Raw genomic sequence first — 24584 nt, forward strand, 5'->3', positions numbered from 1 at the left:
TGTTCAGAGCAAATCTCACTAATTAAATAGGTTAAGCATTAATTATTCAGCCAGAGAGAGACCCTCCACAAGGGGAGAGGAGAAGAGGAGGGTACTGAAGGAAAATGGAGGGTGGAGGGGGGGATTCTGCCTGGGCCATATAACAATCCCCACCCAGCACGGCTAATCAATACAGCCCTGCTGGAATTAGCAGTTATCTTAAAGCCCTTTAACAAGAGCACGCTGACTGACAAACACAAACAATCATCCATTATTAAATACCACACACAACCAAGGCCCTAGGACAGGAGGGAGGGTGGGAGGGACGGAGGAAAATGTTGCAGTTGTATGTTTGTGTGTGGTGATGGGGGGTGGGCATGGGAAGGGGGGGGGGGGGGTTAGAGGATAAACGGAGGAGTTAAGTGAGATTGAGGGAAGGGGAGTAACATAGTTGAATGAAATGGAGAATGGGAAAAAATGGAAGAGGGATGGAGAGAGGTTGACAGGACCAATCTATCATTGAGTTTACACCTGTCTATCATGTCTCTGCCGAAGAATCTGTCCCATACTGGTTCCCACCATTGACAACATTATTCCTGATGGTTAAATGCAGGGGACACCTGTAGGGAGGGATGGCAACGGGGAGGTTCTGGTGGATTTAGGGAGCCCACCCTTGGCATGGAAGACCAATAGGAGTTTGGAGCGCGAGCAGGGAGGTCAGGGGCTCAAGGGAAAGTCCGGTGTTCAGCTGGAGGGTTTGCATGCCAATCATGGCTGGAAGCACACGGTCAAATAGCTGGGGGGCCCAAGAGACTGGACAAAACTTAACTGCCCCTATGGGAGGTACAGAAGAGCATGGGGAGGGAGGGGGGGGGGGCGGCGATGAGGAGAGCCAAGGAGGCACTTAGGTGGGTGGGGAGTAGTAGGATAGGGAATGGTGGGGGGATCGGGGGTCACTGAATAACTCCACAAGACCAGAATAGACTTGGGGTTCGGGTGTCCAGGCCGGTATGACTGAAATGGAAAGTTGGAAAGGCTGAAAAAATGTCAAGGAGATTAGGGGTCAGGTTTCCCCTCAGCCTGGTGCCTAGACCTGGAGCCTGGCTCTACGGTTTGGACAGAGGGCCAGGTGGAGCAGACAGGATGGGGAGGGCAGAGGACTGAGAAAACTGAGAGAGTGTGAGAGAGATCTGGGCTCATACTCATAAAACCTGAGTACTGAGCTAGAAAGGCTGGTCAGGTCACATGACCATACAAAATTCACTAACATTATATGAATATGGGCCTTGGCCCCGGCATGGCTCCGCCAGCCGAACAGGACTTGCAGCCAACCCATCAATTAGGAGAATACGTTCACTCCCTCTGGCCAGGGAAGAAATAGGGAAACAGAGTGAGGGGGTGGGTGAGGGATTGCAGAATGTGATTATGCAGATGTAAGGCCAGAAAGAGGGATAGTAAAGAGAGAGGAGGGAAGGTGTTGAAAATAGCCCGTGCCCTGATGTGTGTGTGTGTGTGTGTGTGTGTGTGTGTGTGTGTGTGTGGTCAGAGTGGATGGCCCTGACCTCTATAGATTTAACACAACAACACAAGTCCCTGTCGATCCCACAGATGGCATAACAGACCCTGTCTCACATCTCTGTAGATGAACCCTGAACCCTTTAGATCAGTGGTCCAGAATACTGCCGTTTTTCTGTTCTCTGGACCCTGAGGACCAGATTTGAGGATTGCTGCTTTAGATTAATCTACAGTTCAAATTCGCCTCTGTGAAGATAGTAAAGAGGTCTCCGTCTCAATCCCTTAAGAGGAAGATTGTTTGATGTGATGAGATTGTGCAGGGCAATTCTTCAACCTCCTAAAGACCCCAAAAAGACCCTGAAGCTCTATTAAACCACCCCCATGTCACCAGTCCTCAACACCATGCCCAGTGCCCAGCTAACCCAGCCCCAGCCATGATGACCACCCCCCCAGTCAGTTATCCAATCCCCGCTGGACCATGTGTCCCTGCATGTGGGGAGGGAGGCCCCATAATTAACATACCAGGCGCTCCTCAGACTCTTTGCTCCTCTTCCCACGTAAACGGCAAACCCCCGTGATTATTATGGTAACACATCAGTGTGTGCAGACATATGGAAGGGAGCAGGGCGGGATAGAGTTACTGTCATAGGCCAGGGGGTACAGCAGGGTGTGGGGGTGGGTGGCGGTGCCAGCATGCTCTCTAACTGACAAAAGGTGGAGATTTATGGAGTAGCTCCTAATGACCCCTGACTGTCCCCTCTCCTTTACCATAACAGACATAGCTTTACATAATGCAACAAGACCCAAAAACACTGGATTGGCTTACACTGATGAGCAAAAGTGGAAAAACAGTTCAAGAATGATCAGCGGTCAAAAGGGGTGCAAGTGAGTAGAGCTTAAAATATGTTCAATATTTGAACCGCAATTTATCAGTGTAGGCTAGGGATGCCGCGATCGATCGGCCAGCAATCGGAATCGGCCGATATTCAGTATAAATATGAAACTGGAGAATTCCGATAATGCTTTATAGTCGCCGACTGCAAAAACTGATCGATGACGCAAAACACGTGAGCCATTTCTCAGCGGAGTTGGTGTCATTGTCACATGCTAACTCACCTCAAAACACGTCGGCGGTGTGGAACTTTTACAAAGTGTGTGAGACAGATGCAACACAGGCCATCTGTAATGTATGCCAGAACAAAATACCTCATGGGGGAAGCAAGGTGAAAAATTTCAACACAACAAATTTAATACGGCACTTTAAGTCGCATCACCCAGCGGAGCATGGCGAGTTCCTTAAGCTGACAGCGGAGAGTGAATAAAAAAAAACATGGACAACCAGTAACGTCACAGTCCGTCACGCCCGCTACTTCCCCTCATTTAATTCTCTGCTTATTTAATGCATCAATTCATCGCATGCCATGTGCGTTTGTTTACATAATGGTCTGCACTCTGCACGCTGTCCGCGGTGCTGAACTGGACGATGGTCGAGACCCTAACAGCGGAGAGGCAACTGAAAAGTCTCATTTCTCTCTCTCTTAAGAACATTCACTTATACAAAAACAAAGACTGAAACGGATATATATCTTCGGAGGGTGTCTCCATTTATTTAACTCGACTGAACAACACAGGCAAGTGGCAACAGTCTGAGTCTTGTGCTTCGGTTATCTCACTAAATCATGTTGCGCTACCTAGAACGCACATGGTTTTGTTTACATAATGATCAAGTAAATATTGAGGTAGAAAAAAAGAAAATGTGGATACTTTTTAACCAGGACTCAATTTGATGGATGAAATGTATGTAAAATGGAAACTGTTAGACCTATAATACTGCTATACCAGCTGCTATAACAAAACAAAAAAACTATCGGTATGGCCGATCGGTATCGGCAGATATGGCTCATAGACGATCGGCGGCAAAAAACGTTATCGGGGCATCCCTAGTGTAGGCTAAGTGCTGAAAACACTGTCAAATCAAAAGAAAGTGGACCAGCAAATTACCTACATTACCTTCTCCAAATAAATTACACACTACCATGGCACAAGACAACATCATGAAGAATTAGGCATTTGCTTGTTTAAATATTGGTAAATTAGATTATGGTTTAGATTCAGTGGCCATAACCTATAGCTAAAGATGGCAACACCCCTTCCCCCAGCCAAGCCAGTTACCACTAAATGACACCCGCCTTGCCTGCCATGTGTTCTCAAATAATTAGTAGGGCTCTGCCTGCGTCCTGTTAGGTTTCTGATTTATTCAGACAGCCTGGCACATGGGCCACTCCTCTGGATACCAAGAAAACATTTACCCCCTTAACTGGGAAGGAGTCACAGTAATTTCAGGCTAAAGTTTCTGAACCCAATAGTATTGATTACACATTTCAACACATGCCCCTCAACCCCCTCGTGGATACACGGGATAAAAACACCCTCCGATGACAGCATACAGCACACTCTGATCTCATCCTAAAAGGTTACTCAACAGAACACTGATCCACTGATTTGACAATAAGACATTAGGGACATCTAGACCAATCCATAGGACCAAGAATAAAATACTATTTTTCAGCAGTAGTGAAACACTCAGTAGAGCTCTTTGAAACTTTCTCAACAAAAGTCAGGTTTAGCTAAGTTCAGCGTTAAAAGTGTTTTGTCTGCATCAAGGCCTGGGAGGTTTATCTGCATGTTGATCTCACCCGAGTCTTGTCGATCAGCACTTCAATTATGGCCAGTTGACAGTTTGATGAGTGTCCAGGGGAAGAGGAGGGGTCTTAGAACGCATATGGGGTGGAGTTACTGATATGGAGATAGGTAAAGGGGTTTTTAACACTAGCGTGCATGTTCTCTGGGTCCTGAGAGGTTAATAAAATGAGGTTATTAAAATGCTCAATGTTACCGTGACCTGAGGCAGAGAGCTATACAGAACACCACTTACTGGAGAAACTGAATCATTCACGCAACCTCATAGCCATACTGTTTATATACATATATACAGAGGAAACTGCATGCAGGGGTTCTTGCTACCTTTTCCTCCCAAACGCATATATACAGACGCATAGACATATACAGAGAAGATACAAAAACGCATATAGACATAAACACACCCTTTCTTTCTTCCTCTCTTTCTCTGCCTGCCATGACTGTGAAGCATAGTCAGTAATCATTTCATAAATGTTTATTATAATTATTAATCAATCTGGATGTGTGCAATTTGTTTGTTTGTTTGTGTGTATATGTACAGACGCACATGCATAAATTGTCTTACAGAGCATGTGCGTATGAGACAGATGGAAACAGATACAAAGAGAGAGGAAGAGATAGAAAGGCACAGACAGAGAGAGAGAGAGGAAGAGATAGGGAAGACAGTGGTCCACCTGTTTGACACAGAGAGCCTGAGAAAGTGCAAAGGAATGAGCAGAATGCCAGTGTGTGTGTGTGTGTGTGTGTGTGTGTGTGTGTGTGTGTGTGTGTACTGGGTTTGGGTCCACACAGTCTGAGTGAATGTGTACGTGTGTGAGTGTCTGTGTGGCGTCCAATTGATAATACTATGGAAGCACTGGGGAATGGCATTTAGAGAACGGTATTTAGAATAACAGCTGATGGGAGAAACACACACACACACCCCCACCACACACACACACATAAAACTATTAAAATCATTTGTGACCAATAAAAGGTATGAAGAAAGATCAGCATACACACATGGGATATTATGTGACGCATACAGTTTGCACATAGCAACACCAACTGTGTACTCTGACGTCCAAACAAACAGTGATTTAATGTTCATTCCCCCTATAAGCTGGATGTGTATGTCTGTGCTGTGCAAGTGACAGAATGTGGGAGAGAGAGGGGGAGAGGAACAAGGCAGAGGAGGACAAGTGGCCGTGGTGTAAAGGAAAAGTGGGAGAAACTGGAGCAAGTGTGAATCAGTGAGTGATGCAAATAAACAAACAAAAATAAACAAACACGCTTTCAGCCAAGCCACAGCCAAAAAAGGCCATAGTGTGCTTCAGGGTGCAGTTGCACATCGCTGTTGTTGTATGGAAATCTCCCAAGTCCATTTTTTGTCATTTTCATGTTTTCACTTCAATTAGGAATACTGTTCTATGGGTTGAGAAAATTATCTGACCTCTTGGGCTTATGAAACCCTTTTCAAAGCCCACTGGATAACATCAAAAAGCTTTCCTGAAGCTTTCCTTCATTTCTTGAAAAACTGACAGTTTGGAGATATGAGGTTTTCATCCGACAGCAACAATGTATGGGTGTGTAGGATTTGTAACATGTCACTGATAACATTTGAGTTTAAAGTATTTCTTTGCTGGTGTAGGGTGGGATGTGATTTGATTAGCTAGAACACACCTGGAACACGGGTAAGAGCTCTTACTGTCAGTTCATCTAAATGCATATGGGCCCACACAACATATGGGGGACTAGTACTATACCTTAACAATTCACTATTAGTGATAATAATCTAAGAATCTAGTCACAGATTAGTCAAAAAAGGGTGCATTTGCCCTGCCCAAGTGTCCTTGAGCAAGATACTGAATTGCTGCCATTTCGAGGGGTTTGACCGCCCTGTGGAAGGAGGGAAGTGAAAAGAGAATTTTCCTATGGGATCAATAAAGTATCACATTATTACTACACAAGATTGGAAGGCTATTTGTTTGGGCAGTGCATGTGTGTGTGTGTGTATTTGTTTGTGTGTATGTATGTGGCATAACACCACTGGAGAAAGTGGAAAATGTCAGTGAGTGCAGGGCCTTGATGGACAGCATAGCAATGATTTATGGGTGAAATAAATGGGCTCATCGTCGGCACGGTAACGGGATCCCCAAGGGAGGGGGCTAGGGGGAAGGATTCTTTCGTGGTGGTAATGGGCTCCATGGTTGGGGGGGGGGGGGGGGGGATTGGGGAGGGGGGGTAGTAAGCTGATGCTGACAGAGAGGGAAGAGGGCAGAGCTACCACTGCTGGGCTACTATGTGAACCACTCCTACACCAACGCACAAACAGGTCAACAATCTGACCCGTGGTGGCCTGAGGTGGCCTGTGTGTGTGTGTGTGTGTGTGTGTGTGTGTATATCAGTCCAACAGTAAAAGGGATTGGTCCAGGATAATTTACATAAACAGGGCTGGGGACCAACTGACAAACAGCAATAAAACACTAGCCCGTGTACACATCCACCTCTTACCACTAACTCATAGTGATAAGAGGGAGTAATAGGAGTAGCTCTATCTATGTCAAGAGTCTGTGTTGCTGTACAAATATACCAAATCAAGTCACACAAACTGCTAAATAATTCACCACATGGAAGAACTGCAACACATTAATACAAGGTAACAGACACAATATAACCCTCTCTATATGCCACCCACCCCGCTCCTGCAGTTTTAGCAATAGGACACCACCAAAGCAAGCATCTGCACCATGCACACACACTTTCAACCTACAACTGTTTTTTCACCACAAACCAACTTCATCCTCTATGTCAGGGGTGTCCAAACTACGGCCCGCGGGCCAACTGCGGCCCGCCATCCATTTTTAATTGGCCCGTATCAAAGTCTAAAAATATAATGGTCTATGGCCCACACATAATATTTGCGCACATGAAAGCATTCCGTGCGAAGCTCCGTCTCTTCGAGTCACAACTGCGCAACTTCAATGTAGCGCACTTCCCCATGCTGACCGAAATCAAATGCGCATTTTCAAATGCCAAGCTCTCTGCTAAAATGGGAGAATATGTGTGTGTGATCACATCTCTCATTACAGAATTCAGTCAGCGCTTTCAGGATTTTTCTGTCATTGAGAAGGAAATCACACTGTTTGCGGCTCCGTTTTCAATGGATGCAGAAGAAGTGGAAGTGAGTCTGCAATTAGAACTGATCGAAATGCAGTGTGATGATTCTCTGAAGAATCAACATCAGCTTCTCTCCCTACCTGACTTCTACCGGAGCTTGGAAAAGGGCAAGTTTCCTCTGATGAGACGTCACGCAAAACGAATGATGAGTCTGTTCGGCTCAACATACATCTGTGAGCAGACATTCTCTCTGTTAACGCTGAACAAAAGCAGATTGAGAACCAGAATGACCAACAGCCATCTCCGTGACGTCCTTCGCGTCTCAACCACAAAACTTACTCCTGACTTGCCAGCTATCCTTAAGACCAAAGCGCAGCATCACTGCTCCCACTGAGCGCAACATTCTTCCCATTACAGGTGAGTTAAAAATATACAGTTTTCATGTGTCAATAAGCCCAATTACTTAATAAATTCAGTTAATTAAAGTTGATGACAATTTTTTAACAAATATTAGTTGATGTGTTAACAAGCCCAATTATTTATTTGTGTAACAAGCTTGAAATATCCACATCCCCTATTTCTCTTCTTGTCTCTCCCTTCATACAGGACAATGAAGAGGGATCAGCATCCTAAGAACCAATCTGAGGCTGTCACTGAGAGAATGACCTGCCAACCTTTTTGTAAAAAATAATAATTCTTCAAACATGTTCAATTATCAAACGTAATTTACCTGCATTTGATTGATTTTACCAATGTTAGTGCATTAGAAGTGAGGCAGTATACCTCATGTCTAGTGAGTGGCCCAGTCCTTTGTATATTTTTCTGTATGTGGCCCTCAGGAAAAAAAGTTTGGACACCCCTGCTCTATGTTGTTGTTCGGTAACACAAGGGCAGATGGCCTTTGATCTTTTCCCTTTAACCTTATCAATGCGGGTGCATTAGACTTTAAAAAGGGAATTTAAGTCTCTTGTCTTCAATTGTTATTGAAGACAGAACTCTCTAGATACATTATTTTGTGTGATGTAATAACATTTTTCATATGAGTATTGATTAATTATTTTCTTTCATCCTGTTCATTTGTTTTGCTGTAGATGTGTAGTAATACAATACAGTAATACCTACTGTATTGTGATATTGCAATATATTGTAAATGCTTGAATCTGTTTCCTTTTATAATATCACTTTTTAAATTTGTTTAGAAAGTGCCTCAGAAATAAAGATAAATTCTCATTACATTATAGTTACTTTCAAACCCAGAACAGATGATACTGGCAATGTCTGGAGTCTGTAAAGTGATATCTTGTACTGAAAAAATAACTACCAAGTATTAGCAGAACAGTGAAGACCACTACACAGAAGAAAAAGACTCATAGAGAGGCTGGATGAGAGATGGCGAGGGAGGAAAAAAGTGAGCGAGATAGAGACCTTCAACACTCCAAAAGCTTGTCACATGGGGCCCGAAGCCGCATGGCTCAGCACTCTTCTACTCTGTGTTCTGTCCGTTCCTGACGTTTATCTGCTTTATTAGGTTATCTGGGCTCCACGGCTGTCTCTAGGCGCATGCAAGCACACACACGTACACACACACACACACACACCTCTCGATTCATTACGGCCCTAACTACTCACTTACGTTTATGCCCTCTTTAAATTAAACCGCAGATAACCGAGCAGCTAGAAAAACGCCCGCACTAACATGGAGAGGGGAAGGGAAAGCTAGTCATTGAAGAGGAAATTAAGAAACATTGTTTGCGAGTGTATTATCGTGCATGTGTGAGTTTGAGTCCGAGTGTGTGTGTGTGTGTGTGTGTGTGGTCATAAGGTTGGTTTTTAACGGGCTCATCTGTAGGACTCTGCTTCCCATCATTAGTAATTCAATTTGCTCTTTATTAGCAGCTCTTATCTGAAGCACAGACGGCTACTAGCTGCTTTTCTCACTCCATCTTCCTCTCCCTTCCTCCACACTTACTCCCGCTACTTTTCCTCTGTCTCTCTTTTCCTCTGATTCTGAGTCCCCAGTCCTCCCCACCTTTGATAAGGAAATACTTGCGTTCTTACTATGGGTCTTTCGGGTTCGCCACGTGTACATCTGGCATGAACAGCGGGAAATGATGAGAGGAGCGAAGTGGAAAAAGAAATAAAAGCTGATCGAACCAGAAAAAAAGGTGTGGGAGAGAGGAAGCATAAAGCAGGGAAGAGAGTCAGAGAAAGAGGAGAGAAATGAGCAACGGAGAAGCAGGCCGATAGACACAGAGCCATGGGGATGAATAAAGCCTAATGTTAATAGTGATGGCTTTTCTAATGCCTTCTGACTCCATTGACTATGGGAGATTACACCAAGATGGGCATGAGGCGTGTAGGGTACACGCAGAATGACCGGAGGGTTGGGGGGACAAGGGGAGGGAGGGTGAGAGGGAGGGAGAGGGGTTGTAAAAACACTGATTGCTTTCCATCAGGTTAGGCCTATATTCTACAGTTCGTTAAAACAATCCAATTTGCAAAAGGATAATTATGCATTAGCTCCTTTTTATCTACTGGGGGAAGAGTGGTGCCAGGGCTTGATAGCAGTGGCGCTGCCTGCCTCCACCTCTGCAAATTACCTACTATCGGCACTTGTTCACCATCACGGCTGAATTGGGCAATCAATTAACCTCCCTCCTCCTCCTCCTATAGTCCCCCCCCCTATGCCTCTCCTGTGACAGCCAGCCACACAAAGAGCCTATAAGAAATACACAGATATGAGCTGTTGCCCTCTACTGGAGATGGCTGTAACAGCTATAGTCATTAGCTAATAGTGACAGGCTATTGAAAACACTAAAAATAAAGGACCACAGCACAACACAGTTGTACCACAACTAGCTGCCAGATTAGGTATGTGCCTTCCTCTAACCATGTAATGTCATTTTGCAAGGATGAGCACTTGGTTAGGAGCTCATTAGAGCAATTAGTCATAGCAGAGACTGATAACAGAACAACTCTGCAAAATAAATTAAACTGAGCAGGAAAATAATAACACTAGTAATGTTGCTCTGTGTAGTCTCGACAGCCCTGTAACTTTCAGCAAAATAATGTAAAATTGGAAATAAACGTAATCCCTTTGTGGCGTGTAGGGTATAGTAAAAGGTGTGGGTCATGTTTGTACTCCTTACCTATCCTGAAAGAGGTGGGGGACAGCCGGCGCAACTTGTGCCTACCAAAAGACACAAGCTCCTTGGATGGTGTCTTCTTCACGCCTGTGGGGCTCCTGGACAAGGTGTGTATCGGCCCGCGGAGGGAATGTTTGCTGGTCACCATTAGTGCTGGTGGACTGGTCCCCCTCTCTGACACAAATCCACTGTGGTCACAGGACAATGTGCAAAAGATAACAGTAAATTGCTTTGGACATCTCTGGTTAACTAAAGGTTACTATTAGGCATAAGATGCTGAACATGATCCATTTAAATTGATGTATAAACAACACACTAATGTCACTTGGCATTAGCTCACTGTAGACCAGTGGTTCTCAATCCTGGTCCTTGGGACCCAGAGTACTGCTGGTTTTCTATCCTACCAGGTAGTTAATTGCAGTTAATTGTATTCACCTGGCATCCCAGGTGTAATATAGTCTCTGATTAGATGGCTAGGATGAAAACCAGCAGGACTCACGGTCCTGAGGACCGGTATTGAAAACCACTGTAGACTCACTTCAAAGAATAAGGCAACATAAGTCATGCTTTGCTGCCACCTATTGACAAAACACAGTGATGCTCAAACCTGGGAGATGGCATAAGAGATCCCAGAGAAGAAAAAAAAATCAGATACAGAAAAAAACAACAAATCATATCTTGTGCTTGTGTCCCCCTTTCTGACCTGCTAGCAGACTTCCTGATGATTTTCATCCTGCTGCGGAGCTTGAACCCACCAGGGGAGGAGGAGGGCTGGACAGAGGCACGGTGGGATAGCGATGGGGAAACAGCAAGCCCTCCTTTCACTCCTTTGTAGCTTTTTTCTGAGGTCCAGTGGAAGGCGGACCCACGACGGGCCACTGTGGCCCCTCCTGCCACTGCCCCAGAGGCACTCTGCCCCCCAGCCTTCCAGCGGTAACGGCTGCTAAGAGAGCTGCTGGTGGAGGAGGCTGCTGTTGCCTTTCTCATTTTGGTGGCGTGAGCTGAAGCTGGTCGGAACTTCTTGGTGGCATCTCCCTTCTCCAAAGCTCTCTGAGCAAGAGCCAGGGCTTTGGGTGACAGCGGTTTTCGAGACAGCCTAGCTTGGCCTCCAGCAGAGGAGGAAACCCACGTGTACTTGGAGGTCTTGGGGGCTCCAGTGACTAGACTAAGCCTTCGAGGTAACTTCTTGCCAGGGGTTCGCTTACTGATAGTGGAGGAGGGGGGGCTTCCACTGGCAACTCCTGCATTTGAGAGTGATGTTGGGGCAGCACTCATACCTTTGCCTGGGGCCTGAGTAATGGATTTAGCCTGCCTGGGCCCCGTTCCTCCCATATCCTGGCTCTTCACCCAAGTGAACTTGGATTGTTTCAGAGGAGATGCACTCACTCGGGCTGGGCTGGTCTGAGACCTGGGGTTAAGGGAGATTTGTTGTGATACCTTAGTGACATTACCAGCTGTGGAATTTGCGGGGTTTGCCATGATAACTGACTGTTTAGTCTCAGTGCTGTTTTTTCCTGACAGATGAGAACTGATCTGTAATTTGGAGCTGCTCTGCACTTTGGTAGAGGTGTTGGTCTTGACTGAGGAGGGCACCTCTGAAGAACCACTGTCAGTCTTTCCTGGCAGGATCATGTGCCTCCCTTCAGCTCTCTGCTGAAAATCTCGAGTCTGTCTGTGGGGATCTTCATGTTGTATACCAGCGCTTGTCAAGGCTGAACCTCTTTTTCCAACTTCATGCCGAGACTCAGGTGCCCCTTTATCTGTTTTTCTAGTATCTGTGGATGCATTACTCGTATGCCCCTCTTTCTCTCCTGGATCGACCGCTGATAATAAAGTGGCAGTTTTGGTTCTATCAGTTTTATCAGTTCTGCTGTGGCTGGGCAGTGACGTGCTGTGAGATATGCCTGTTGCCGATAGGGAACTAGATAACGGGACAGAGGAGGAGGTAGAAGCTGAGGGCTGTCCGATAGAGGACTGGGGGATCTTGTTATTCAGAGAGTAGGTCTTCCTCCAATTTCCATGGGGCTGAGGGGCATATGATCTTCCTCTGGAGCTCTGTGGATGAACAACTGATGCGGTTTGACCCCTGCCTCTGGCCGAAATCGGTCTTGCTGGATGCCACTGCTCAGCTCTAGCAAAGGGGGTGTTGCCATGGACACTCTTGTGGTTATTGATGAGATCTGGGAATTAAAAAAAGGGGGCAATTCAGTTGTTCAGTAGCTTGCAAACAGATCCTGATAATGAGGAGAAGTAGAACGAAGAGACCATGGGGGTATTCCACAAAGGAGGCTAAGAAAGGGGGCGCCCCAGTGGCTCACCGAGTACAGCGCGTACCATAAAGCTCAGTCCTTACCGCAGCCCCCCGGGTTCGAATCCAGCCCACGGTCATTTGCTGCATGTCCTCCCCTCTCTCTCTCCCATACCTTCCTGTCTCTCTCTCACACACTATCTGTCAATGAAAATAAATCTTAAAAAAAAAAGGAGGCTAAGAAAAGCGGGGCTTGCTATGAAAATCCTACCTTGAGCTAACTTAGAAAATCAATCCTGAATTAATCGGTTGCACAAAGCCACCTTCCAGCTAATGTAATCAAGCTACATCAAGTCTGGTTTGAACAATCAACATAACTGCACGTTCACGACTTTAAAAGAAGAAGATTTAAAAAAGTAGATTTAGTAGGATATTGCTGATCAGCGGTGTGCACAGGAGACTCTGACAGGAGTAGGGATTAAATCCTTAGACTGATTTTTAAGTTGTTGTTTACATTCTAGCAAGTCAGTACCATTGCTAGAATGCTTTGTGAATCCAAAATAAACATAATTCTGTACAGTCATACTTTGTTGTCATTGAATTTTTATTTATTACATCATATCGTGGCTGTATCAAATCGTGAACCCCATATCGCATATCAAAATGTATCGTGAGATAAGCATATCGTTCCATCCCTAGATATTAATATGTAATCAAATGTAATATAAAAATTACAGGTACCTCTATAAAATGAAATGCAATATGAAACATTGAAGTATCAAGCATCATGGACCCTATAATTTCACAAAATATCCTTTTAAAAACGACTGAAAATAGCTACTCTATTTTGTAGCCTAAATTAGACTACTGGTGACCAAGAACCTATAATTGTCCATCATTATTTGTTTCAATTTCACTAGGTCTACTAAGCCAAAGCCATGGTCCCAAATTATTATTACTGGTCTTATTTCAATTGCAATTAATGCTAATTCTATTGAGATTGTTTTAGTAAGTAGGCAAATAGAGCACATTTAAAAATGACAACCATAGTGCTGTAAAAAAAATAAATAAATAAAAAAGTCCTCTATATTTTAAGTGGACTAGTCTAACCTTGGTACAAGTGTAGCCTATGTCAAATTGTGATAGTTTAATAAAAAAATCTAACTTTTATTTTGGATCAGTGGGGTGGAGGATGTGACACCGGTTGAACCAGAGTTTAAGCTACTAGCCTGCCCGGGACCAGGCTAGTCTGGAAGGATGAGTTTCCATGGTAATTTAGCTCTGGATTAACGTTATTTAAACGGCACAACTGCTTTGTGGAATTTAATTTATTGAAAATAAACCTGACTTGCCTGGTTTAACCGATAATCTCGCTTTGTGGCTGAACGAACAGCTAAACTATTTAGTTAGCTAGTCATGTTATTATGAAGCATAGACAAGGGGTGATAAAGCAGAGCGTATGAACCCCAGTAACGTTAGTTTACCCTTTAACCGTTACCTAGAGTTAACGTTAGTTACTGCTAACCGTTAGCTAGCTCCCGTATGATTATCAACGACGGGTTGGTTACATCCACATGACAGCTGGAATTTCCAAGTGCTCGCTGTTAAACCAACTGATCTCTACCTGCTGCCTGTATAACAGCATCGATGATTTACACCAGCGACTTACTTTGGAGGAGTTCGATTTGCCTTTTCAATGCTTCTCTCTCCTCCATGTTTACTTCTGTAGATTTGTCGTCATCAAGCAGCGACGAAGACAGGCGTTCTTGGATGATGCATTTTACACTGCCCAATCACAGAACGACTTCTGCCGCTGTTGAGCCCTCAACGCCGTCTCACAGGCAACTCTCGTCTTGTTAATTAGCTGTAACCAGACAAACATTTTTTCACCCCTCTCCCAGACAGATTGCTCAGTGCAGCTGTGTTGATCTCCAAACATACATGTGCAAATAGCTTAAACTTGGCTTTTGGTATAAAAACAGTGCATGTGGTATGCATGCAACTTTATCAAGTCCATGGCAAAGACTTTGCAATTATACAAAGATTATGTATTTATTCAGCAGCTGAGTATTAGTTGTATGCGTTGCTCACAGGGGTGGACTGGCCATCCGAAGTAGCGGAAGTTTTTCCGGTGGGCCGGTCGAGCTGTGGGCTGGCAGTGAGTCCAACAACATATGAAAAAATAATAAAAAGCCTCATGCTGTTCGGTATAGCTCTGCTGTAGACTGGCTGTCCGGCTCCATACAGGTGTGTGTGTGTGTGTGTGTGTGTGTGTGCGTGTGTGTGTGTGTGTGTGTGTATGTGTGTGTATAGGGGGTCATAAGTTCATCACGTCAGGTCCAGGGGCCAACTTTACTTAGGTAGCCTGACTGTGTTAATGCATAAATTTGCAGCCAGTCGACCTAACAAATGAACATTATGCTGCCTTCAGACGCTGTTGGGAATATCAGAAGTACAAGTTAAGCGTGCATGAACGATATAAACAAGGGGGTAAATAGGACAGGGAATAGCCGAGATGTGACATTTAGGGGCACAGGACATTGAAACGGATGTTAAAAGTGCTGTATTTACATATAGTTTGAAATATATCAGCCCATATATAAAACTCATATTCATTTGAAAGATTCTAAAAAAAAAAAAAAGGATATAAATATATACACAATGTTCTACATGTGTCCATGTTATGAGGAGCAGGTGGGTGTGGGTGGCGGGACTGTTTGGGTCTTCCATAGACTGTAAAGGTCTTTCCAGGGCCGTTTTGTCTGTCCCAGTTAGTCCACCACTAGTTGCTCACTTTATGGTGCCATATTGTACCTATGAGACAGAGTTGAGGGCTCAAACATCTTTTAAACAGTCGCGGGCACGAGCTGTGTTTTGTAGGGTTTGTTTGAAAACAGCCTACCACAAAAAGTTTCTTGTGTTTATACTGCAAGATAGTAGTAACCTACTAGCGAAGAATTGCCGTGTCATCACTGCTAAATTGTATGTATAGAGACGGCAGTGTCATTTTAGTCAACAGAAGTTACGTGAATTGTAAACTGCCGATGACGCTGATGGCCCTTCTGTGAAATGAAAGGGGAAGTGAAACTTGACAGAGCAGCTGGCCATTTGGGGAAAAACGAACAAGAACGAACACAGAACTAGCATAGAACTAGCATTAAGGTTACCCAGCCAGAGCAGGTAACGTTTGCCCATGTTTGTTTGAGAGAGTAATAAATCAATAATATGAACTGTCTGCCAGACTAAAGTTGTTGTCTTAGTTGTTTTACTTTCATGGCCGCTAGCTTTCACTAATGTTGCTATCTTTGATGTTAGCTTGAGTGTGCTTTTAGGGGGCGTCATCTTATTTATATTCATATTCTGATCGTTTGAACATGTTGATATTGTGATTATTGTTGTAGTATACTGACTATTCTCTCTCTCTCTCTCTCTCTCTCTCTCTCTCTCTCTCTCTCTCTCTCTCTCTCTCTCTGTGTGTGTGTTTGCGCGTGCACGCTTGCATTTCTGTCTAACATCCTGCTACATCTCTTTGCTTCAGCAACATGGACTCACGAGACAAGAAGTACTTTATCATAACAGAAAAGCCTCAGTACCCGGGATACATCCATCCAGGCCGCTTATGTTACATCTCAGAGTACAGATACAAATCAATCATGAAAAGAAAAGACTCTCCAGACTCTCCCACAACGTTACCTGTCATCTATATAGGCTCAACTGTAGATCATGAACACAATGTGAGTGACATGGAGCCACTAAGTGTACAGGAGGCCGAACTGCTGCAGGCCCTGGGGAACGACGATGAGAGGCTGAAGTGGTACAAAGAGGAGCAGGCTCTCAAAACAGCTCTGGGCCTCACTGAGGGTACTTCAGTTACTGTGGATGAAGGAGGAGAAAAGCTAAGGGGGATCATCCGCTACATCGGAAAGCTGACTGAGCCAATATATCCTGATCCCCTATCAGGAGTCGTCTTCGGGATTGAACTGCAGGTATGACTTTAAATCACTGTGATTTTTGTGTGAAGATAAGCGTGTTGTTTGTAATTTACAGCATGTTCACACAAACTGAGGATGTGAGAGAGATTAACTCAGGGGTGATTGTGCTTCTTTCCTTCCAGGGAGCGGACAAAGGAAAAGGGTCAACCGACGGAACCTACAGGGCCAGAACCCTCTTCAACTGTCAGAAAGATTGTGGCGTTTTTGCCCCATTCTCCAGAGTCAGACCCGTAGTGCCAAGCTCTTTGTCGCCCGCAGTCCCCCAGCCTGCCCCACAGGCACAAACAGACCCCCTGACCATAGGGGATAGGGTCACTTTCTTTATGGATGATCACTGTGGCCATGGAATGGTGATGGCCCTGCAAGAGAGGGATGGACAACAGTTTGTTCACATCTCCACAGTGAGTGATGATTTGCCAGTGGTATTTTTCAGTTGTTTAGTTTAATTGGTACTAAAGAGTCAGAAATCAGCATGTTGTTATACTGCCACTGTGTCAAAACTCAATCATCTATAATATAATAATATAATCATCTACAGCACAAGCTCTAATCAGCCATATTGCTTCACAGTTACTCACTTCTTCAGTCTGTTCTTGTGCTGAAACATACATGTACACTAGCTCAGACCACACCATCCTTTTTAGTCAGTAGCTCTAGTCATGCTTTTCTAGCTATATAAAACAATGCTTACAATTCTCTGTTTGCAGCTTTTTACTCTCATGTCTTCACAAGTACTCCAATTAAATTCCAGCCATCCGACACCATGCTGCTGCAGAGTTCCCTCACTCCTGTTCATCCTTTAGTTCTTTGATACAGCTAGTCCTTCACAGGGTCCAAATAATGCACTTCCTTCAGAACAAAGTTAGCATTTTGCAATACATTTATGTATTCATTGTCCTTTCTTGTTGTTTACAGGACACAGATGAGAACGGGAAGACAGGGGGCGAAGTTGAAGTTCCACTGGCCTGTGTCGCTATGGGGGAGGTGCTAACTGCAGGTTTGAGCCCTTGACATAATGAAGTGTGAGGCTATTACCTACATTTATAATAAAGTTGACTCAAAAATTTCCTCTTGAAATTGACTCTAGGGTCAGAGTGCATGGACATTGATACATCCTTGACTGAACCAGATATCGATGCTCACCACATGGGTCTGAGTGTGAACTCTTTGGTAGAAGTGAACTTGAGTGGTGGCAATTCCTATGGTACTATCCGCTGGATTGGCACTCTACCTGGTCGAGAGGAAACCATGGCTGGACTAGAGCTGGTAATCTCTATACTGACATCTTACTGTGCAGATTCAGAACTATATGGTACCTGCCTGCCCCCCAAACTTGCAACTTTTAATTGAAACTTCTATATGTAGTTATAGAAAAAAATTTGAACCGCTGAAATGTTAAAAGTTCACAATATAGCTTTGGCACTGAATGAATTGTTGAAAACTGGATTGCTGGAACAGATTTTGAAGCTGTAAAGTAACGTGGAGTATGGCTGTGGTGGCCATACTCCCTCATCCTATTATACAAAAAAGAATCTTCTAGATTTATTGCTGGTTCACTCTCTCTGACTTGGCAATGTTTAAGTTCTAAGCATTTGCAAATGATTGCTATTCAAGTCATGTTTTCTTACCAAAACTACATATAGTCTTATATCTTCTGGCATTACTCTACATCTTTGTATTTCTCTCTTCAGGAGGACAAGAAAGGAGTGAGTGATGGTACCTTTAAAAATCAGCGCTTCTTCCACTGTCCTCCCGGAAGAGCTCTTTTTGTCAAGCTGGCCTCATGCCATCCTGACTCACGCTTTCAGAACGAATCAGCCAATCCCAGTGAGAAGATTCCAAAATATGACTTTGCAGGTCAGAATCTGATTGGTCAACTAATTTTTTACTTTTTGAATTTTAGCCTTGAATAACGCCTCGTTCACAAACAAACATACACGTTACGGTACACTGGAAGTCCATGCATTCCTATCAGAGACAATTTTGACGGAGGGACAATGCAACGCCCCCTTGTGGACAACAGTTCTGTTGGCAGCAGAGTAAATGATTGGTGGAAAACCCCAACTTCTGCGTTGTCTCCAGTCCATCATGACTCGATTAACTTAACTTGAAGTTGTATTTTTTGACTAGATTCCTGAGCTATTTTTGATTTATTTTAATACAGAAAAATATTGTACAGTAAAAAGCATATTTAAGTCTAGATTAACCATTTTATTTTTTTCCTCCCATATTATTTTAAATTAAAAAATAAACATTACATACAGGGCAATATACAGTATACATATAGAACACATATGTTCCTCTTCAGCTCCCATACGTCTTCATATATAAATGTAACAACATAAATAGCTGGAATGCTGCGTTTACAACAAACTGGTGGCAACATTGCGTTGGAGATGATATACATAGAATGTGACGCATTCAATTGTGAACAAGGCATCACTATTCATCTTAGGCTGTGCATATAATGCTTTATGTGCCACCTTTGCCTTATATGTATGTGTTTGCGTCTTTCTGAGCTTGTGTGTGTGTGTTACTTCAGAAAGAGAGACAGAGCACAGTACAGGGAAGCTGGAAAATGTTGCTCCCATCAATACTGAGCAAGTCAACCAGGTTCTGATCGGACGGATGAAGGGGATCCAAGGCCACTGTAACTCCTGCTACATGGATGCTGCCCTCTTCAGGTTAGGATGATGACTGTAGTATCATAACAGACTTTGAACAATAATTTAAGCCGTGGTGATGCTTCATGTCATACCTCTGTTTCTCCCTGTCTGTCTAGTTTGTTCTCTTGCTCCTCCGTGCTGGACTCCATCCTGTTTAAATCAACAGAGCCTCGAGATGCCCCGATTCAGAACACCCTGCTCCATGACATTGTCAACCCCCTCCGCAGGTGTGTGTTTTACAAAACATTCTTATTTTTGAATTTTTGTGGCAATGGAAATGTTATTATGTATTCGGAAATACTGTATGTGTCCTACTATCCGCGTTTACTGTGATCCATACGCAGTAAGGGCTTTGTGGAAGGGCGGCACGTTATGAAGCTTCGGCAGCAGCTGCAGAAACACGGCTACAGCCACTCCTTCACTACTGATGAGAAAGGTAGATTTAAATTACAGTTAGGTGGAAGCTTTAATGGCAGTGATTTTTGGTCGGTTTATATTCTATAACTGTATGTGACTGTTGTCTTTCAGATCCAGAGGAGTTCCTCATTGTCATCATGCACCACATTCTCGCCCTGGAGCCTCTACTCAAACTGTACTGTTACAGCATAACTACCAGTGTCTGCTTACTTATATCAGCTATTGGACCTGTTTTCATTGGAGTTTTACGCATTTTGTTAAACAGATAGGATAAAGATTAATTGAAGATGCTGGTGATCTTCATTCTTGGCTGTACACTGCAAATCTTAGTTTATGTAGAGTTTATTGTGTATAGGGCATTTCCCATTGCATAGCCACTATGTCACTTAAGTCACTTAATTCTTCGAAAACTTACACTGCACATTTCTTGCCTTCTCCCCTCAGCTCAGCAGGTGGTAAAGTGCAGGAGAGTTATTGCTACCAGATCTTCCTGGACCAGAACCACAGCCTGGTGCTGCCAACAGTCCAGCAGCTACTGGAGCACTCCTTCCACAGCGCAGGGCTCAAACTGGCCGAGGTGGGAATACTTGACTTTCTGTTCATACTGTACTGCTAATCAAGGTCAAGGTTCAACTCACTTTCATGTTACTCTTGAAATGTCCTCATGTCAATTAAATCTTTGATGACATGATTAGAACTTTGATTTGAACTGTAGATTAACAATGGAACTTCCACACGTAGATATATGCAAATTTTCATTTAATTAAGTGCAAGCTTTCAGTCAAACAAGACCCTCTGCAAGGCATACCAGGCAGACAATGGATTGAACTAAGAGTAAATTAAATTCAGCTTTAGATCTACTATCTAATGTTTCTGTCATCTCAGTTGATGCCAATCTCTGCAACTAATATCAAGCTTGTTTTTTGTTACATGTCAGGAGAGATTAGATTCATTCATCTGTGACAAACACCCCCTTTCTGGTGCTGATTTCCCTGTAGATGGTGCTGTTGGCCAATTTTCTATGCCGATCCTCATATCTCCTCCTAGATTGAGTGTATTTTCATGGACTCCGCCACTGCCACTGTATTGTGGTATTCTGATTTAGTCTTATAATTTCAGGTGCCCTCCTGCCTCATCCTCCAGATGCCTCGCTTTGGGAAGAAATTCAAGATGTTTGACAAGATCATTCCCTCTCTAGAGCTGGACATCACTGACCTGCTCTCAGAAGGTAGTGTAAACAAACACACACACAAAGCACACACACACCCACACACACTCAAACTCAAATGAACCAAGAGAATACAATATTCAGTGTGTGTTTCAGGTCCTCAGCAGTGCATGCTGTGTGGACAGCTGGCCCATGAAGAGTGCATGGACTGTTTTAAAGATCCCATTTTCAGCCAGACAGGATTCAAACTCTTTTGCAAGAAATGTTCCTCTCAGGTGGAGTGTGTTGTTGTTTTTTATTATGTATGGACACCCAAGTCATTTCATACATCTTTGGCATACCTCAAGGCTTGTCCAGGATAGCGTGTTTTTCTTAGCTTTAGTATGTATTTCTCTCCAGGTGCACTCTCATCCCCAGCGGCTGTCCCATCGGCCAACCGCTCTGGAGATCCCTGAGGGTTTCCTTGGACGCGGCGCACCTCATTTCCTGGCCAGAGACAAACTGGAGCTGTTCGCCGTGCTCTGCATCGAGACGAGCCACTACGTCTCCTTCATCAAGCACGGGCCGCAGAGCCAAGACTGGATCTTCTTTGACAGTATGGCTGACAGAGAAGGCGAGTGGTTTGCATTCACACTTTGTTTTTGTTACAGGCATGCTGTACCGCTGGTTTTTGTTTCTTCATATGCTTGGCTCACTTCTCCACTGTGTGCACTTTTGTCAGGGGAGACAGACGGCTTCAACATCCCCGAGGTGCATGCCTGCCCCGAGGTGGGCATGTACCTGGACATGTCCCTCGCGGAGCTGGCCAATCAGGTGCCTCGGGACATGAAAGGTGTGGCCAAGCGTCTCTTCTGTGATGCCTACATGTACCTGTACCAGAGCAGCAGCATGTGCCTGTATCGCTAAGAGGGGAGGGGGTCATTACCATGGAAAACCCACTGCTTTTTGATTGCACAAGTTGACAGTAAGCAAATATATCATAATATTATACTTATTATAATATACTAGCATTCTGTTGTTGCCTTTGCTGTTCATGTAAATGCCTTTTTGCCCATATTGTAAGAATGTGTGAAACTACACACATGACACATAATGTGTATATATAGTTGTTTTCCCCTAGTGTTGGGAAAGTAAAATTAGATTTGAATAATTTATAGCAATTTTGTCAAACTTCAATAATATTTTAGGATTGAAGAGTACCAACTGACACATCAATAGCACAACTGACATATTGATTGCTCATTCATTTTGAATTGTAATCTGAAGAGAAAAAGATTCACAATCACTGAGATACAGTATGTGATGGAAAAGATAAATTACACTTTGCACTGTCAGTAGTATTGATTATTCCTGATGTATAATATTTATCTTTACATGGTAAGCTTAAGTGTTTTCCTTTTTTATGTGAGAGCAAATTTGTTTGTCTTGTAAACATTAACAGGTAAAAAGATGCAGTTGTGCAACAAATCAGGCACTATAGTAATGATTTGTGTGTGGCCTGTTCTCATGCATGCCTCTATATTGTACTCTAAACACTGTATTGTAATTTGCTTGATAAGATCACCATTGTACCTTAATGCTATCTGACTAATTAGGGTTTAGGATGGTAGCTGGATGGGTTACTTAAGATATTCCAATTAAATGTGTTCAGTTTGGTTAGGTTTTGTTTAATGTGGAACATTTAATTCCAATTTTGCCTCAGGGAAGGATATGCTGTTTATGATATAGAAATTCCTTTTTGCTTGTGTTTACCAGTAGAAACCTATCAGCATCTTAATTGATAGTTCCTCCGTTTTGGAACTACAATATATTACAATGTTGGGAAAATTGCACTTAAAAGGCTGTATTGCCACGAATGTGATTCTGTGCTAAATCTATTGTCTCTTCTATATCTATATTTGTTGCTATAGTTTCTGATATACCGTACATTGAATACAACAAATAAGCAAAAAATAAAATATATATAAACTACCACACACATTACTTGTGTTTTTATTATATTTGAAGAACAGTAGATAGATTTCCAGCGTATTTAGGTGCATGCACACATTTTTATTGAGAAATACCTTAGGCAAAATAGGCAAAAAAAATAAAATAAAATAGCCAAAAGCTAAAAAGAAGAATCAGATGCAAGGACTAGTGATGGGAATACTTGCTTTGAGTAATATCATGAAGATATCCCTATGGCTTTTTTTTTGACAGTCAACCAAGTAATCAATATGACCTTTATTGTTTTTTACAAACTGACACAAGGATGATACAGTGGCTTTGATATTCTGGGAGAAAAGCATTTTTCACTGTGAGAGAAAGGATTCGGAGGCAGAAAGATAGAAAAGAGGACAGTGAGGGATGCAGGGCAGAGTACTGGACACGAGCAAGTGAACATGTTCAGATTATCGTGTCCTCTGCAAAACCAAAACCCACTGCTTCCATCCTGCTGTGTTACACAGTCTCTCCTGTCATTGAGGAAAGAAGGTCAGATCGTAGCATCGAAAGCATCGTCCAGAGTGATGGGGACATGAAGCAGCAAGGCATTCCAGACATTCAGCTTTAAAAAGGTGGCAATACAACAGTGCTCATGCATAAAAGATCAATGCGGGTGTGAGGTTTGCTGGACAGGGAAATGTCATGTTGGTTTAATGGCAGAAGGAAAGGGCTCACTGGCTGCACGGGGCCACAGGTGAGATCTGTGTGTGTGTGTGTGTGTGTGCATATCTGCATGCCTCTGCATTTGTGGGCCAACTGCCAAAGGTGAAATCTGTATACTCTGTGATGTGTGTGTGTGAGTGTGTGTGTGTGTGTGTGTTTGCTTGGAACAATTGCCTATTAAGAGCACATAAAGCGGCATGCATATTCATGACTCGCACAATGAGTTACTTCATTTGGCCATAAAAGAACATTTTTACATCCCTGTGCTTTTTCAACAGTGCAATGAAGATTTTTTCGGGACACTTCTAATCTTCCCTTTACAGAAACAAGCAAAGTGGTGGCTCCGATGCAGATGAAACCTTCATAAAACCAGTATTGAGAACACTGTGATAAGGAGAGCAATTAAAATTCTTTGGCTGTTGATGGAAGCAAGCTGTAAAATGCTCTGGAGAGGTAGTTATAAATCTACCAGAGGGTATGTGGAATAGAGTTGGCTGGAGAAAGGGCATCAGCAGTGCAACTGCATTTTGGAGAGCAACACTTTTAAAACAGAGTGACTTGGCTTTCTCTGAGGTAAATGACAAACTGTCTGTGTGACATTAGTGACCTGAAGCCTGTTTCAAACAATAAGAGCAGTTGCCTAGATTGTTTCTGACCGCTCACCCACTGCAGTGGACTGTAGCACTGCTTATATTGAAAGCAAAGCAGTAGCAAAGTCAGTCATGTAGAAATTCATGAACCACATCCCACAGCACAGAACAACTGGTTACCTCATGCTTTGCTTGTCACAGTTCAAAGGCTTACAGTGAGATTTATAACCTTGGCCATTTCTTTTTTTCAGAGCCCTGTAGCGTCTATTACACTTAATATCACAACTAAATGTGTGCTTTGTCTGCTTTGAAGTGTGCTTCTGACTCCCGTCAACCTTAACTCTGTCAATCGGACGCCACGTACACCAGGACTCACATGATCTGAATACTCTCTAAGGATTCCCACATTGAAGTG

At 43.5% G+C, this 24584-nt stretch overlaps 2 protein-coding genes across 3 annotated transcripts in view; one reads left to right on the forward strand and one right to left on the reverse strand.

Moving 5' to 3' along the window:
• Window positions 1-14405, reverse strand: part of zc3h3 (zinc finger CCCH-type containing 3) — a 49542-nt gene extending 35137 nt beyond the window's left edge. For both annotated transcript variants that reach the window (XM_071918427.2, XM_071918426.2), the window contains exons 1-3: window positions 14357-14405; window positions 11143-12619; window positions 10443-10627 (exon numbers count right to left, since the gene is read on the reverse strand). In XM_071918427.2, the coding sequence (XP_071774528.2) occupies window positions 10443-10627; window positions 11143-12619; window positions 14357-14402 (1708 nt within the window). In that variant the 5' untranslated portion in view covers window positions 14403-14405. The remainder of the gene's footprint in view (window positions 1-10442; window positions 10628-11142; window positions 12620-14356) is intronic.
• A 1423-nt stretch (window positions 14406-15828) lies between these two features.
• Window positions 15829-22901, forward strand: cyldl (cylindromatosis (turban tumor syndrome), like). Its single transcript, XM_071918413.2, has 15 exons — window positions 15829-15867; window positions 16226-16673; window positions 16802-17080; window positions 17595-17676; window positions 17767-17945; window positions 18371-18536; window positions 19222-19363; window positions 19462-19572; window positions 19690-19781; window positions 19874-19937; window positions 20207-20339; window positions 20882-20990; window positions 21087-21205; window positions 21330-21543; window positions 21652-22901. The coding sequence occupies exons 2-15, from the start codon at window positions 16230-16232 to the stop codon at window positions 21834-21836; spliced, it is 2319 nt and encodes a 772-aa protein (XP_071774514.2). The 5' UTR covers window positions 15829-15867; window positions 16226-16229; the 3' UTR covers window positions 21837-22901.
• The last annotated feature ends 1683 nt before the right edge of the window (window positions 22902-24584 follow it).

This window comes from Centroberyx gerrardi, chromosome 9 (assembly GCF_048128805.1).
Source record: "Centroberyx gerrardi isolate f3 chromosome 9, fCenGer3.hap1.cur.20231027, whole genome shotgun sequence".
In the NCBI taxonomy this organism is placed as follows: domain Eukaryota; kingdom Metazoa; phylum Chordata; class Actinopteri; order Beryciformes; family Berycidae; genus Centroberyx; species Centroberyx gerrardi.